Source organism: Mucor velutinosus, assembly GCF_035048745.1.
Source record: "Mucor velutinosus strain NIH1002 chromosome Unknown tig00000041, whole genome shotgun sequence".
NCBI classification, from domain to species: Eukaryota; Fungi; Mucoromycota; class Mucoromycetes; order Mucorales; family Mucoraceae; genus Mucor; species Mucor velutinosus.
Genome location: NW_027041905.1, coordinates 3,414,804 through 3,430,249, shown reverse-complemented (window position 1 = coordinate 3,430,249; position 15,446 = coordinate 3,414,804). Strand labels below are relative to the sequence as shown.

At 41.6% G+C, this 15,446-nt stretch overlaps 5 protein-coding genes across 5 annotated transcripts; 3 read left to right on the top strand and 2 right to left on the bottom strand.

Moving 5' to 3' along the window:
- Positions 1–1,219: 1,219 nt before the first annotated feature.
- Positions 1,220–4,398, top strand: ATC70_001329 (uncharacterized protein; the record flags this gene model as incomplete). The annotated part of the gene is made up of 3 exons (XM_064820726.1): positions 1,220–1,316; positions 1,374–3,958; positions 4,012–4,398. 3 exons carry the CDS (start codon positions 1,220–1,222, stop codon positions 4,396–4,398), a joined length of 3,069 nt encoding a protein of 1,022 aa, XP_064684646.1.
- Positions 4,399–4,461: 63 nt separating this feature from the next.
- ATC70_001328 (uncharacterized protein) lies at positions 4,462–5,073 on the bottom strand (the record flags this gene model as incomplete). Its single annotated transcript, XM_064820725.1, has 1 exon — positions 4,462–5,073. The coding sequence occupies one exon, from the start codon at positions 5,071–5,073 to the stop codon at positions 4,462–4,464; it is 612 nt and encodes a 203-aa protein (XP_064684645.1).
- A 749-nt stretch (positions 5,074–5,822) lies between these two features.
- On the top strand, positions 5,823–6,550 carry ATC70_001327 (uncharacterized protein; the record flags this gene model as incomplete). The annotated part of the gene is made up of 6 exons (XM_064820724.1): positions 5,823–5,883; positions 5,945–6,025; positions 6,090–6,116; positions 6,175–6,218; positions 6,271–6,350; positions 6,409–6,550. 6 exons carry the CDS (start codon positions 5,823–5,825, stop codon positions 6,548–6,550), a joined length of 435 nt encoding a protein of 144 aa, XP_064684644.1.
- An 18-nt stretch (positions 6,551–6,568) lies between these two features.
- Positions 6,569–7,350, bottom strand: ATC70_001326 (uncharacterized protein; the record flags this gene model as incomplete). The annotated part of the gene is made up of 4 exons (XM_064820723.1): positions 6,569–6,727; positions 6,788–6,879; positions 6,950–7,219; positions 7,278–7,350. 4 exons carry the CDS (start codon positions 7,348–7,350, stop codon positions 6,569–6,571), a joined length of 594 nt encoding a protein of 197 aa, XP_064684643.1.
- Positions 7,351–10,797: 3,447 nt separating this feature from the next.
- On the top strand, positions 10,798–14,946 carry ATC70_001325 (uncharacterized protein; the record flags this gene model as incomplete). The annotated part of the gene is made up of 7 exons (XM_064820722.1): positions 10,798–11,019; positions 11,082–11,982; positions 12,034–12,071; positions 12,156–13,992; positions 14,066–14,198; positions 14,262–14,790; positions 14,857–14,946. The coding sequence occupies 7 exons, from the start codon at positions 10,798–10,800 to the stop codon at positions 14,944–14,946; spliced, it is 3,750 nt and encodes a 1,249-aa protein (XP_064684642.1).
- Between the last annotated feature and the right edge of the window lie 500 nt (positions 14,947–15,446).

The window sequence follows — 15,446 nt, the reverse complement described above, 5'->3', positions numbered from 1 at the left end:
GTACCCCTCATGGTTTTCATTGGAAATTAAACGATCGCGTTTTTCACCTTGAAAATGAAGGCTTTTACTATGGCATGTATTAATTCAAAATTTCTGTATTGATCCAAAGCAACCCCTGAAACCTTGTTTGTGATACTTTTATGTGTGAAATCTCGACATTTTCGCCAAAATGGGTATTTCGTATTTTCAAATATTGCTCAATAACTTTGCTCAAAACACCTGTTCTAAGTAGTATCATTAGATGCGCCTTTAAAGGTACTTCTAGAAAGCTTAAAGTAACATTGACTGTTCATCACATTTTATATAGTCGAATCTAGCAAAATAGATCGACCAAGTCGCAATTTGATCAAAAACAAACGAATCGGGACAGAATGAAGAGCGGAAATTGAACTAATTTTGGCTTACAACATTTATGCCTTCTGTCATCGGTAATTGTGAAGATAACTTGAGGGAATTACATATTGAAAATCACTATAGCTTACTCTAACTTTACTGTCTAGAATTTGCTAAAAGCTATATACTTACTGTAGCTTTAAGCGTTTTAAATTGCTGATTAAAATGGTAATGCTGATGGATACATTTCACAATGCCAAACAACGCCTATCTTTTGCAGGTTGATGATTTGAACTATACTTCCAATTACAGAACAAATTGCTCGTCTTTTATTAAACTATCCTTTTCAATTCAAGTAAAGACGATAACCCAGAACGAACTGCCATTTCGCCTTATGCAGAAAACAACATGGCGTAGCAATACTTTTCGTCAAAGGTACTACTCATTCAATCAAATCATTTAGAAACACCTGCGGCTGAAGACCTGCGGCTGAAGACCTGACGGCATACAATTGACTCGCAAGAAGCAATTCTCAAGTAGGACACATGAATTCCAAGCGACCAAAAGAAGGCAAGTGTCATGTTAATACAAGGCGGATGTTACTGCTCTTCATTACATGAAGTGAAGCACATCTCGTAGCACAATCCATGCCAAATGAGTGTTTCGTGACTGAACAAAATGCGCTATGGAATACAATTTTTTCTCTGAGCAAAATTCCAGCAGGGAAGAGACCTGTATTTGACACATTCACACTCTATACCACATCATTCCTCTCCTTTAATACATTTCATTGTAATTTATATACACAAGCACAAGCTTTTTAATAAATTATTTCCTCTTTCTTTCTTCCTTTTCTCTTGTAAATATAGTACATACCTCAATTTGAATGATAGCAAATAGAGTTCGATTTCAAAATCTTGTAAAAAGATCTTTAACAAAAAGATGTCTACAAACATCGAACTGCCTGTACAGTAATGACAAAGGTAAATGTTTACTCACATATGTTGTCAATGCAATGGAGCACTGATGAAGCCGTACAGTTGTAATAAATCCTGCGCATGTCCAATTATTATCTCCCAGTTTACAATCCCAATTGTTTCAACCTTATTTATCAACATCAATTGAGAAGAGTGAAGAGACACAGATCAAAGAAGCATACGCGCAAGAACACCTGACGCTGCAAGATATTTGGGGGAAAAAGAACGAGATCAATACGCCTATCGATGTGCAATTGCCCAAGCTGCTAGGCGCCAATTTAGAGGAACATTTCATGCGCATTGGATTAGAGCAAGCATCGCCCTACCTTGATCAATGTGAGCAGTTGACCAAAATCAACCTTCCTGACATGCCCAGAGTGTGGAAAAAAGCGTCAGGATGGACACGATACAAGGACGGAAAATCATGCGCAGTAGATCACCCGTTGGAGTCTGTCATGGTGTTTGATGTGGAGGTTCTCATGTCGGAAGGGAAATACCCCACCATGGCGGTAGTAGCATCGAAAGACGCATGGTATTCATGGACGTCACCATACTTGCTGGGAGAGACAAAAGTCAAAGAGCAACTGATACCCTTTGGACATAACAACGAAAAGCGGCTTGTAGTGGGACATAATGTGGGCTATGACCGTGCTCGCATTGCCGAAGAATACAGCCGTCTGGATTCCGGCATTCGCTATGTGGACACTATGAGCTTACATATAGCAGTAGCTGGACTCTGCTCACAACAACGGCCAGCTTGGAACATGGAGGTGAAACGACGAGATCAGGATAGATTGGATGGTGGCGGATCAAGCATAGATAGAGTGGATCAAACCAAGTTTTTTGATGTCAGTACACTCAACAGCTTGAAGGATGTAGCTAAATTCTATTGCCAAGTGGAAATGGATAAATCGAAACGATCCCATTTTGAAGTGGGCAACCTGAATGATGTCCGAGCCAATTTCAATGATTTGATGACTTACTGTGCTCAAGATGTGAAACTGACGCATGATATCTACAAGGTCGTGTTTCCTCGATTTCGTGAAAACTGCCCTCATCCAGTATCTTTCACCGGAATGCTCAACATGGGAAGCTCGTTCTTGACCGTAACAGAGAAATGGGAGGATTATCTGGAAAAGTCTGTGGGTAAACACAAGGAATTGGATGATATGTTGGATGTCAAGCTGCGTGATTTGGCGGACAAGGCACGCGTGTTGGTGGATGAACCTCAAGAGTGGCAACATGACCCTTGGTTGAGTCAACTGGATTGGTTTGTTAATCCCCGTCAGCGAAAACTGAAAGGCGCACCTAAATGGTACAAGGACGCTTGGGACACCAAAGCTGAAAGACTCAAAATCACGACTCGTTCAAGGATTGCACCCTTATTATTGCGTCTCAAATGGCAAGGATATCCGCTGCATCATCTCACGGCATCAGGCTGGTGCTACAAAGTGCCTGTACTGGAGGCCAATGACACCCAAAAGTTGACATCAGTGTTCCAAGACGATGAATACTTTTATCTCAAGGTGCCTCACAAGGACGGTGAATCTGCCAACTGTGGAAATCCTATATCTAAAGGCTACATTGGCGCATTTGAAGATAAAGTGCTCACATCCGAATACGAAGCGGCTCGAGAAGCATTGGAGTTGAATGCAAAATCTGCCTACTGGATCAGCTCAAGAGAGAGAATTCTGAATCAGTTTGTGGTGTGGGACTCCACTTATTCTGTAGACATGCATCTCCCTCGAAAAGACGAAGGCAAATATGGCATCATTTTACCTCAGATGGTTCCCATGGGGACAGTAACTCGACGTGCAGTAGAGAAAACCTGGCTAACTGCAAGTAACGCTAAACTGAACAGAATTGGATCCGAACTAAAATCGATGGTACAAGCACCAGAGGGCTACAAGATTGTGGGTGCTGATGTGGATTCAGAAGAGTTGTGGATTTCCAGTGTCATTGGTGATGCTCAATTTGGGTTTCATGGTGCCACGGCTTTGGGCTGGATGACACTGCAAGGGTCAAAGTCTGAAGGCACTGATCTGCATTCAAAGACTGCCCAGATTTTAGGTATCAGCAGAGACAAGGCCAAGATTTTCAACTATGCAAGAATCTATGGTGCTGGCATCAAGTATGCAACTAGCTTACTGATGCAATACAATCAAGGCATGGACCTGGAAACAGCCAAGATACGTGCCGCTCAATTGTACTCGAGTACAAAAGGTGAAAAGGAGCATTCATTCAAGAATATATTCAAAAAACCCTTTTGGCATGGTGGATCTGAGAGTTACATGTTCAATGCGCTGGAAGATATTGCTCTGTCCAAAGATCCCAAGACCCCTATTCTCGGCTGCTCCATCACTGATGCGCTCAAGCCAAAGTACACAGGGACGCAGTTTTTGACCTCTCGCATCAATTGGGTCGTGCAGAGCTCTGGCGTCGACTATCTGCATCTGTTGATTGTGTCCATGGCTCATTTGATTGAACGATATCAAATCAATGCAAGATTCATGCTTTCTGTGCATGATGAGGTACGTTATTTGACATCAGTAGAAGATCAACATCGTACCGCATTTGCGCTACAAGTCGCCAACGTTTGGACCAGAGCCCTATTTAGCTACAAACTGGGAATTCACGATTTACCACAGGCAAGCTTAGAGCAAGTTACATCATGTCATCCAAAACTAACACGATTAAATAGAGTGTTGCCTTTTTCTCGGCTGTGGACATTGACCATGTTCTGCGCAAAGAGCCCAACATGACCTGCTTGACACCATCACACGAAGAAAAGATATCTGAAGGTGTTAGTTGCACATTATCAGACACCATCAAGGCATTGGCATTTGAAAAAACGGAGCCAGACAAATGCTTGCTGGGAGACTCAGTCGAAACAAGTGGAGCTCATGTAAATCAGGAAACTATCTTTGAGTTGCTGGAAAAAGTTAATTTCAAAGGCGATACCAAGACCTGTAATTTACCATTCTTGAAAGCACAAATGTACAAGAACTACAAGAGCCATATTGACCCCTCACTCAGTGGCAATAGAGCCACAGAAAGAGTAGTTAAAAATAGACGAAAGAACAAATAAACAAGCTGCTGAGCATCATGATGATGAAATCTTGTAATAGTATTTGTGCAACTTGATACTTTATTAACTGTATGCAGGAGGAGCAGCAGCAGTAGCAGTAGCAGTAGCAGTAGTCTGAGCTGTGGTATTATGAGTTGCTTCAAAATACGATGGCAAATTGTCTTGTTGGGTCTGCTGTAATGGCTGGCTGTAATTACGGGTCTGACTAGCTGCAATCGCCGAAGTAGCCATTTTAATGTACTCTTTCAATGATTCTCGTCTATTAGCGTCCTTTTTGTTTTTAAATTTGATATCTATTCTAATGGTTTCGTTTCGGATAGTCTCGATATCGAACCGCATCCTTCTTTTATGCATTCTAGAATCGGACTTGAGGGATTGGAAATCTGACAATTGCATCTCGCATGTATCGAAATGATTCATGTCTGTGGGTGCTATGCTTGTTGATTGTGACAATAGTATGAGGCGCTTATTGGTGAGGTGAATTGATGCAATGTCAGATTCTTTATGTACAGAGGTGTTGTGGTGCTTATAATATACAGTGGCTTGAATTGCTTCCTGGTTGAAATAAAAGCTTTCATTGACAAGCGGCACTGGCACTCGATAAATCACAATTGGCTCTCCATATTTTGGCTTCTTTGTGTTCAAATAAACTCTTGTTGTGTTGAAAGATGCCATTTAAAATGATGAAAAAGAAAAGAGAAAGAAAAAGAACCTTGATTGGTACAAGCATCTACCAATTTGATCAAACTATATATACCATTTTCGAGAAATTTTTGCTAAGCTTCAGCGGGGGTTTCAAATGTTGGCTTCGTCAAGGGGTAAAAACGCTCATAGTAGCAATGCGCTGGTTCCAATGATGATTTGTGTTTTTCATACGTACAAATGACAGGCCCTGTTTACCCGAATGCATTGTAACCTTGATATCCTAGATAGTCACTTCCACCTGCTTGCTTGGTTTACCCGTCGTGTCTAGATTTTCAAGTTGCCATTTGTAACCGTATGCCGGGATGCAATTCTTTGGATTAAAGGAGGCAATTGATGATATACCTCAATGCTTATTATATATGCAGAATTGATACATTGGAAGGTGCTTATCCGCTCTTTCACCAATGATAGAATACTTTACATGTGTCGTATTACAAAGATTATTTGCTCTTTTTGTTTCAGCTTTTGTGAACCTGTTGTTAGCTAGTCAGTAGCATGCTACAAGGTGATTCGTATAATACTGAATAATCGATCTGTTCAGCTTTAGGAAGGAGTTGAAATTTAGCATTGAGCATAATGGGGTTTCACCACCACAATCCCATTTAAAATTTACGATTACGCTGGCTCAGAGCATGACCATTTCGCATTATTTCTTGAGGCTCTATTTTTCTCTTTCTTTTTTTTTAACCACGCTTTACTCGTTTTCATAATCATAAAATATGACTTCAGGGACCCTTAGTAAGGAAGAGCAAGAAAAGCTTTTCAGCTTGGCATTGACAGGTACTTGCAACCATCGTTGCCATGGTAATAAAAGAAACTAAATTATTATTTCTACTTGCAGCAAGAGAGACATCCTATTCCCCTTATTCAAAGTTTAGAGTAGGTGCTGCTTTGATGGCCACTGATGGCACCTTGTTCAAAGGTAGATGTCGCCGTGATTTGAAAGGAGTGTTCAGTATATAACGTGTCTCATTTTTGCTTTATAGGTTGCAATGTTGAAAACGCTTCATATGGTAAGTTTCATGCAATAAATATACTGGTTGACCAATGCTAAGAATCACTGTATTCAAGGTGCTGCCATCTGTGCTGAAAGAACTGCCTTTGTCAAGGCTGTGGTAAGTATGAACAAATGCATGTTTTAAGCATTTCGCTTATGATTGCGTATAGAGTGAAGGGCATCTGAAGTTTCGCGCTTTGGCTGTTTCCACTGATCAGGACGATTTCGTTTCACCATGCGGCATTTGCAGGTACAAACCAGATTACGCAAAACAGGGACAGAATGCAGTGGCTAACTCATGGTGATAGACAATTTATTTCAGAATTTGTATCTAAAGATATGCCCGTCTTCTTCTTGAACAAACATGGCGACCACCGTGAATACAAGTTTGAACAATTATTGCCATTTGCATTTGATTATGATACTTCAAAAGAATATCTTCAAAAGTAGGCAGGGAGGGGTATTCATTTACTTCATCATGCCTGATGCACCTGCTGTGACAAATCGAGCTAATAAACCTGTCAAGATATCTCTTCTCTGATCCATACTGAGTTTTTGGAAAGCTGTGTATACAGAAACACCTTTGTGATCTCTGACTTGACCCAAAGTCTTTCCTGCAAACGCACCCTGAGGAGTATCTTTGTTAGCAAAGTTCTTTCCTCACAATACACATGCACATTGACTTACAACTGCAGCGCCAGGAACATTTCCAATAATAAAGCCCAACACTGCGCCTGAGCAAGCACCGAATATTCTCCAGATATGCGAAGGATGTTCAACTATAGATGACAGACCGTCAATAGTCCACCCTCTGTTTGTCTCGATAAGATCCCACTAGCTCATACATACCTTCAGGTTTTAACAATTCTTCAAAGATATTTCCAAATATTTGATTTGCTTGTGTTGTCGAAGAATTGGGCATTGCAGATGCAAATGACGTAAATCGGTCATGGTGTTTAGCTCGAGACTTATCATAAGACTCCTTTCTTGATCGATCTCCCAGAATATAATAAGCATCAGCAACTAATTGAAACTTCTTGGTGGCTTCTTCTCTTTCTTCATGCGTAGCGTTTTTGGGCAGACGATCAGGATGACTCAACAGTGCTTGTTTCTTGTATGCTAATGGTCATTTGGTTATCAAATGTTTGGTAGCCAAAATCGAGTCAGACTTTCATACCTTCGCGAATATCATCGTGTGATGTATCAGTAGAGATTTGAAGGATAGCGTAGTAATCAGGTACGTTGGACATTTTATCCGTTATAGTTATATATAAATTAAAAGGTAACAAAAGAAGAAGAAAGAGAAATACGGATTGATGCATTTTTCAAAGCAAATTTGCTCAACGAATCACGTTGGCCAAGAACTACGTCAGTCGTTCAAGATGGGCTAAAGTCAGTGTATCTCATGTAGCCAATGCACATCCATGACTGAAGTGCACAAGATGTCTGTAAATACCATCCTGGATTTGTTTCATTGCAAATAAATCCTGAATTAGAAAGAGCTAGGCGGTATTAATCATTAAAATGGTTAATGTAGATCTTAAACCTTATTTGAATGCGACAATGCAACCATGAGGCAGAGTGGCCTGCTGGAGGTGAGTATGCATCCCACAGGATAGTTGGCTGTGAAGCGAGTGATCTGGTGTATTGAGGGGGGGAGGGGAGGCTTGCCAGCCATTTAGCTGTGGAATGATGAAACTCTTGCGGCTGACTGAGCTGGCAGATATTTACTTGCCTTGATCTACGAAATCATCAGATTTACAGACAAATGGCCAGATTGAGAGGCTTTCAGCTTGGATGATGGGCTTGCTGAAATCATATAATATAGTGTAAAACATTCAAAAAAAAAGATATTCACCAACTACATAACGCAACAAAATTTGCATGAATCAGCTTTACCAAAATCAATATGCCTTCTATTCAAATTAGAAAATTCACAGGCTACGGAACTACCATTCTAGTAAGTTATAGCTACCAAAGATGTGATTTATGCCATGTAAATAAAAGCTATAAAGCAAAAGCATAGCCAAATTTGACAGCTTTCAAGCCTTCATATCTTGACATGTAGACCTTTATGAGCCACCAGAATGACGCCAGACAATTGTACTTGAGTAGTAGCAACTTCCTGACACATTTGCTCAACTATTTGAGGACCAAAAAAACATGGCCAAAATTCGACCAGAAACCATGAGGTACCCCTCATGGTTTTCATTGGAAATCAAACGATTGCGTTTTTCGCCTTGAAAATGAAGGCTTTTACTATGGCATGTACTAATTCAAAATTTCTGTATTGATCCAAAGCAACCCCTGAAACCTTGTTTGTGATACTTTTATGTGTGAAATCTCGACATTTTGGCAGAAAACAGCATTTCATATTTTCAAATATTTCTCAATTAGCTCATTCAAAACACATTTGATAATTAGTACCGCTGGAAACGCCTTGAAAAATACTTTTGGAAAGCTTAAGGAAGTATTGAGTGATTATCACATTTTTATAGTCGAATCTACCAAGATAGTCCGAACAAGTCGATTTTAAGCAAGGTTGGGTCAATCTGGAGCAAATAAAAACAGTCGGCATTTAAAATTATTTGGGCTGGTAAAGTCAATGATGCTGTCTTCTTCAAGCATGTGAAGCAGCTTAAAAGTATTCCTCTACTACTACTACATGGCTTTAATCTGCCGGTCAGAGCTTTGCAAAAACCAAAAACGAGTTGTTAGGATACAGAAACCGCATACAAGAACATGTCAGAGCTGAACAGCGACGATTTCAAGGATACCATCACGGAGCGTGTGCTTGCAAACACTAAAGCATTTATAACCAGAGCATCCGAGAAAATGGCCATTAATTATTATCTAGACCATGCTGAAGCAGCAGTAAATCAAAGCAAATACCTGAAGAGCGAGATAGAAGTAAAAGTAAACCTCTGCCATTGCAACTCTCCTCCTCTTGCTGCAGTCAATGTGCTGTTCATCATTGGGTGGAAGGCTGGCTATGATGCTCATCAAAAGTTCCATGTGAACTCAAGTTGCTTACGCATTTTTGGCATACTGCTGTTCGTGAATCCAAATTTAATGGCAAACATCTTGTTTGTATATATAGAGTGTATTGGAGGCTACTGGCGCAACAAATACTTCAAAATGACAATGATCCCAACTTTATTGCCGTTCTAGCAAAAAGAAAGTAACCAACAAGAACACTTTCAAAAGTTATCTGCAAATAAGCACTCTCTATTCCAATCAGCACTTAAGAAAGGCCGCTTAAAATCCGTCATTGATGACCTCAATAACTACTGCCGAGTATGTCGAAAAGTCTACTCTTCTGTAGGCAGATATCGCTTCCACCTTCGCTTGGCGCATCAAATGACACTATCACCGTTGAGGGGGGGGGGGGTATCCTACTCTTGAAGAGTTTCCTAATCCACACGATCTTGATTACCACTGTAGTGAATGCTAGAGATCCTACAAAGTTCAAAAAGTCTATCGAGATCAAGCGTGTTCATTTTATGGAATTGGAACGCCCATCTATACGTAATCCTATCGCAATGGCTAAAACCAATGACTCTGATTTCTACTGTGCACCATGCGAGTATTGTTACTCTGGCAAGCTTAGCCTCAGAAAGCATTTGGCAGGAGCTCATAATCTATGACTAAATCAAAGGAGCATGGACGCAAAATTCTAGAAGAGTAATTAGGTGGTAATAAAGCCAAAATCTTGAAATCGATATACAAGCGGCTTTGCCATGGATGTTATTTGTCTGCTTCTCTCAATGTCCGATAAAGCAGATAGCTGATCCACTCTGATTCACAGCTGCTAAACAAAGCCATTATTTCCAGAGAAGAACCATTGAGGTATGCGCAAATATCTAGACTACCTCGAATGAGCAAGAGTGGTAGACGATAACAGCTTATTCATACTACAGCCCAAGCAAAGGGCCATCTATACCAAACACACTGGCTCATCAGGCATCATCTTCGAATGCCATATGTACTGATTATGTCGGTTGTTCCCAGGTATAGTCTAGACTGGATTTAAGGCAAAAGAGCTCCTGCATCTTGTCGGATTGAAACAAGACTTCATATTCTGTAAGTCATGCTTGATGATGCCAATGTTATGGTATATCCGTATAAAACGGATCCAACAGCAGTAAAAATGCCTGCTGATGCGTTCTCAAGACTACCAAAATACGTCTTGTTTGAATTGACATGTCGAACAAGCAGCATTTGTTTCAAAAGAGAACAAGAAATATGTAAACACCACATGACGCTGCAACTTGCAATGCGTTTTCCCTCCGAGTTCTGATGGTGAAGTCGCTAGTTGCCACGGCGTTTGAACACAAGATGTATCGCTTTAACAGATACATGTGGGAGTGTATATATTTAATAGCATAGGCTATACATGAAGCCTACATTCAACACATGGCATTCACCAGCATGGCTTTCAAAACAGGGCTCTATTCTAGTTGAATCATGTGGTGAACATCAAGTGACAAAAGAAGGCGTCATGTGATGAGGGTAATCTTTGTGCAAGCAATGTTGAGATAATGTTTGAATATATTACAATCGCCTACCCCCTTTTTTTCTGATACTCAAAAAATTACATCTCGTTAAAAAAGTTTTTAAACATTCCCTTTCATTTCCACTTAATGTCTTTCATTTGCTTTGATTCCAATTGTTAAGATCGCCTTTTTATTTGCAAGATGAACATCAATAGCAGCAGCAGCCACAGCAACAATACCACGCCTGTAGACGCTTATCTAGACTCACCGTCGAGCAAACCAAACAGCCGTTCATCCTCTATCCTGATGATGGATACCAGCGAGGAGAATGCGATATCGACGGAATCCAAGCGAAGACGATTGATCTCATCCTCCTCTTCTTCGTCCTCATCCTCGTCTTCATTGAATGAACTACAACTCAATGTAAGTACCTGCGAGTACATCTTGCTTTTTTCTTTGTGTGATGATTTAATATCCAGTTTTAGAGAAATCAACACCTGACAGCTAATTTGACAGCGACAACAACACCATCCTCCTCCACATCCACATCCACAAGCAGTTCCTTTGTAGATCAGCAGCAAGCTTCCTTGTCATTGAATAACTTGCACATTGCAGAGAAATCGAGACAGGAGCTATTTACAGAGCAGCTACGGTTGCGTGAGGAAAGCAAGCGAAGAAAGAATACAGATGATACACAACAGACGAGATTTGCTCAGTATTTCAAATTCAAGCCAAATGCAAATAAACTGCCGTCTTCACCTTCTTCGGCATCGTCCGCCTCTTCTTCACCCTCTCACCAATCCAATAGACCCAAATTCGTTCAAGTTAGATTAAACAAGCCACGATCAGCTGTCCTGCATGAGGAGAATGGTAGCAATCCAGCATCTCAAGTGGAGAGTACGAACAGTAGAGCCAGCGAGATACCTCAGCAGCAGCAGCAGCAGCAGCAACAGCAGCCTCAGGTACAGCAACAACAATCTCCTGCTCCTCCTCACCCTTCCTTGAATAGAATGCACGTATCTTTGCCCTCTGCGCCATTTGCATTGCGCTATCCTTCCCAATCTGTCATGTATCCCCAGTCATCTTTATCGTCTCAGCAAACAATGCCTCCTCGACAACAACCTATCATGTACGCTCCTCATCCGCCTCAACTTCAACCTCGACCTCCACAGCAACAACATTTCCAAGCAACTTCCAAGCAAAGACCGATTGTCATTGATGACGATGAAGTCATGATAGACGAAGAACAGACCATCAAAAACATTTGCATTGGCATGATTATCACGGACATTGTAGTTGAGAAACCACCTCTTGTATTACCAAAAGACGATCAATATGAAATTATTACCTTGGAATCTGAAGGCAAATTAAACACTGAAAACTATTGTAAGCTATCTTGCAAATGAAACTATGAACAGGACACTCACAAGAATATAGCATTCAAGGTGACCTCTCGTAGTATACCCGCCAAATTTGTAAGTGGTATATTCAAAAGAAGAAAAAAAAAAAAAAAAAAAAAAAAAAAAGGCCATACAAATTAATGCAACATCTCACCCTAGTACGGTTGGGTTCCTTTTAAAGACACCAAAGTATTGGGGCCATTGGTAGATCACCGCTTGATTTGGTGGGACGCCATTATTCCTCGTGGAAAAGCCAACAATGCTCGCACCCCACTGTACATTATCCTGTATTGTAGGCCTGATTTATATGGCACACTGAGCAAATACTTTGAATCGCAACGATTGTACCTCAAGACACCGCCCTTTTACAATCCGGCCTGTCGATACAGCAACCCTCACGCGCATTTACCCGAGGCACAGCAGCAGTTCTTGCAGCAGCAGCAGTCATTCAACAACTCCAATAACAACAGTAGTTCTATTTACAACAACTACAGCTACCGTTCCTACAACACATCTATTACTCGCCCCTCCGAGCAAGAGCTGTTGCGACAGAGTCAGAAGGATATCGAGTCCCTGTTGAGCAGTATACCCAGCGATGTGCCTATTGTCAACAAGATTAGAAAGAAAAAGAAGACGCACAACAAAAAGAAGAAGGCAGCTCAACAAAACAGTACAAAGCTGCTTGGCCTCATAGACGGAGGAGAGGAGGGTAACGACGATGATGTGTTCCAGAGGCCTCTTATTACATCCACCTCGGATGATTCAGATGATGAAGACCAGTCAGATCTGGAAGAAGACGAGGAAGACGATGCTTATGTGATTGAGGGGCTCTCTATCCACCTCATGGATCATCAGATCAAGGGCGTAAGCTGGATGATTGACCGAGAGAACAACAAGAGCAGCAACGGCGGCATTTTGGCAGACGATATGGGCCTTGGTAAAACGATTCAAACGATTGGGTTAATATTATCCAGCATGAACGACGAGGATGAAAAAGAGACGCCAGAAGCAGCAGAAGCCAAAGAAGCGCAGGAAGATGACGAGGATAAACAAGAACATCAAATGACACTGATTGTTACACCATTGGCCCTCATCCATCAGTGGGTCGATGAAATCAAGAACAAGACGGAGTACGGTAAACTGCGAGTGCTGAAACACCATGGACCCAACAGAACAAAAAATCCTGCAGTCTTTAAGCGATATGATGTGGTGGTGACAACGTACCAGGTCGTGTCTTCTGACTCGCCTGGTGACAAAAAGAAGAAGCCCAACAGCAGCAAAAAGACAATGACACTGGATGGCTTTGTTGCGCAAGACCAGGACGACAATGGCGATGACGACGACTACAGCAGAAACATTCCCTCGCATTGGCAGCAGCTCAAGAAAGGCTATGGACCTCTTTTCCAGGTGAAATGGCATCGCGTCGTGTTGGATGAAGCCCAGCAAATCAAGAACAGACAGACTAAATCTTCCATTTCCTGTTCTGAACTTTCTTCTGTCAAACGTTGGTGTTTAACTGGCACGCCTATTCAAAACAATGTGGACGAACTCTATAGTTTGCTCAGATTTCTCAAGATTCAGCCATTGTCAGACTACCCGACGTTCAAAAAGAACATCTCTATACCCATACAGAATGGCCAAGGTAGCATTGCCATGGAAAGACTGAAGGCTGTCCTCCGCGCTGTCATGCTGCGAAGAACCAAGGATGTGCTAAGAAGCAACCAAGCTAGCCCCACCTCCTCCAACACCTCCTCCCCCAAACCGTCTGCCAGCAATGCTACTGCGACTGCCTCCGAAGAAGACGAACCGCTGTCCAAGAAACTCTCGCTGCAGTTACCGACTCGCCAAAAGCAAGACATCATGCTGCAGTTTAGCGAGCATGAGAAGCAGTTGTATGAGCTGCTGAGAACTCGAACGCGCGAGAGTATTGTGGCCATGGGAGGTCAGAATGGTGGTTACATGAATATGCTCTGTCTATTACTACGCTTGCGACAAGGTAAAGTACACACAGAAAGATCTGCACTACCACCAAATCCAGGGGACAGATACTGACATTGAATGCGTTTAAGCTTGTGATCATCCCCAACTGATTTTAAATGCAATTGATAATGATAAAGATGTATTGGATATTGTTACAGATGCCAATAGCACATCATCATTTGACAATCCTGGTCAGAATAGCACCTGTGAATTGTGCGGAAAGTAAGTCTTGCTTCTGTATAGAATCTTCTCTGCCTAATTGACACAAATACATACAAACATTAGGGCCAAGGTGCTTCCATCAGAAGTTTCCTCATCGCCGTTTTGTCAAGATTGCAATGAGACAGTGCTATCGACTGCGCCTAATGATTTATTCAAAACAAGCACCAAGGTACGCAAACTGATTGATATACTCAAGCACACGCGAGACAACAATCCCGGCGAAAAGACCATTGTCTTTAGTCAGTTTACATCCATGCTGGATCTGATGGAGCAGCCACTCAAGAAGCACGGCTTTCGATTCTGTCGATACGACGGATCCATGTCCAGCATGCTGCGGGAGAAATCACTGGAGCGACTGAAATACGACCGCTACTGTACAGTCATGTTGATCTCATTGAAATGTGGGTCCTTGGGTCTGAATCTTACCTCAGCGAACCGTGTGATACTGATGGACATTTGGTGGAATCCTGCGCTGGAAGAACAGGCTATTGACAGAGTGCACCGTATAGGGCAAAGATTACCCGTGCATGTAACCCGATTATTAATTGACAATTCGGTTGAACTCAAGATTATGGCATTGCAAGAAAAGAAGGTAACGTGCAAACGCACAGATTTGTTGATACAGCAGCATGTTGTATTTATTTGTTTGTTTGAACAGGCGTTATTGACAAAGGGCGCATTGGATCATGGTCTCGTCAAGAACACCAAACTGACAGCAAGCGAAATTAGGTCATTGTTTGATCTCTAAAAAAAAAAAAATAATAATAATAAATAGGATGGCACCGGCCGAACAAGGCGACGATCTCATTGTACAGAAGGAAGGATGTGATCTTTCCCAATATTCTTTTCTGGTCTGCTGTCCGACACACTGTGATGGTGTGGCTTTCTGAATAGAATATGTCTGTTACACAGCCATATAAGAAACTTGAATGAGGGATTTACTTTGACCCAGTGGGCAGAGGGAACATTCTTATCGAATAACATGTTGAATGTGATGTGACCATGATTCTACTGTTTCCATGTTTTGCTTAGCACCAGCAATCAACTGCTGCTTGCTGTTGCCAAGTGCAATTTAGCTCGAGATTGGGGGTGGTGGGGGCGGCTGCTCAATGTTTGGCGATTACTGCTTGTTTGTAGGTTAATAAGGTAGTTCTTGCTTAATTTGTAAAAATTCTGTGAATTCTTTGTAGGTCTATTTTGTCAAGTTTCATCATGTCTGTTGATTTGATTCTAACCGGATGTTTAAAA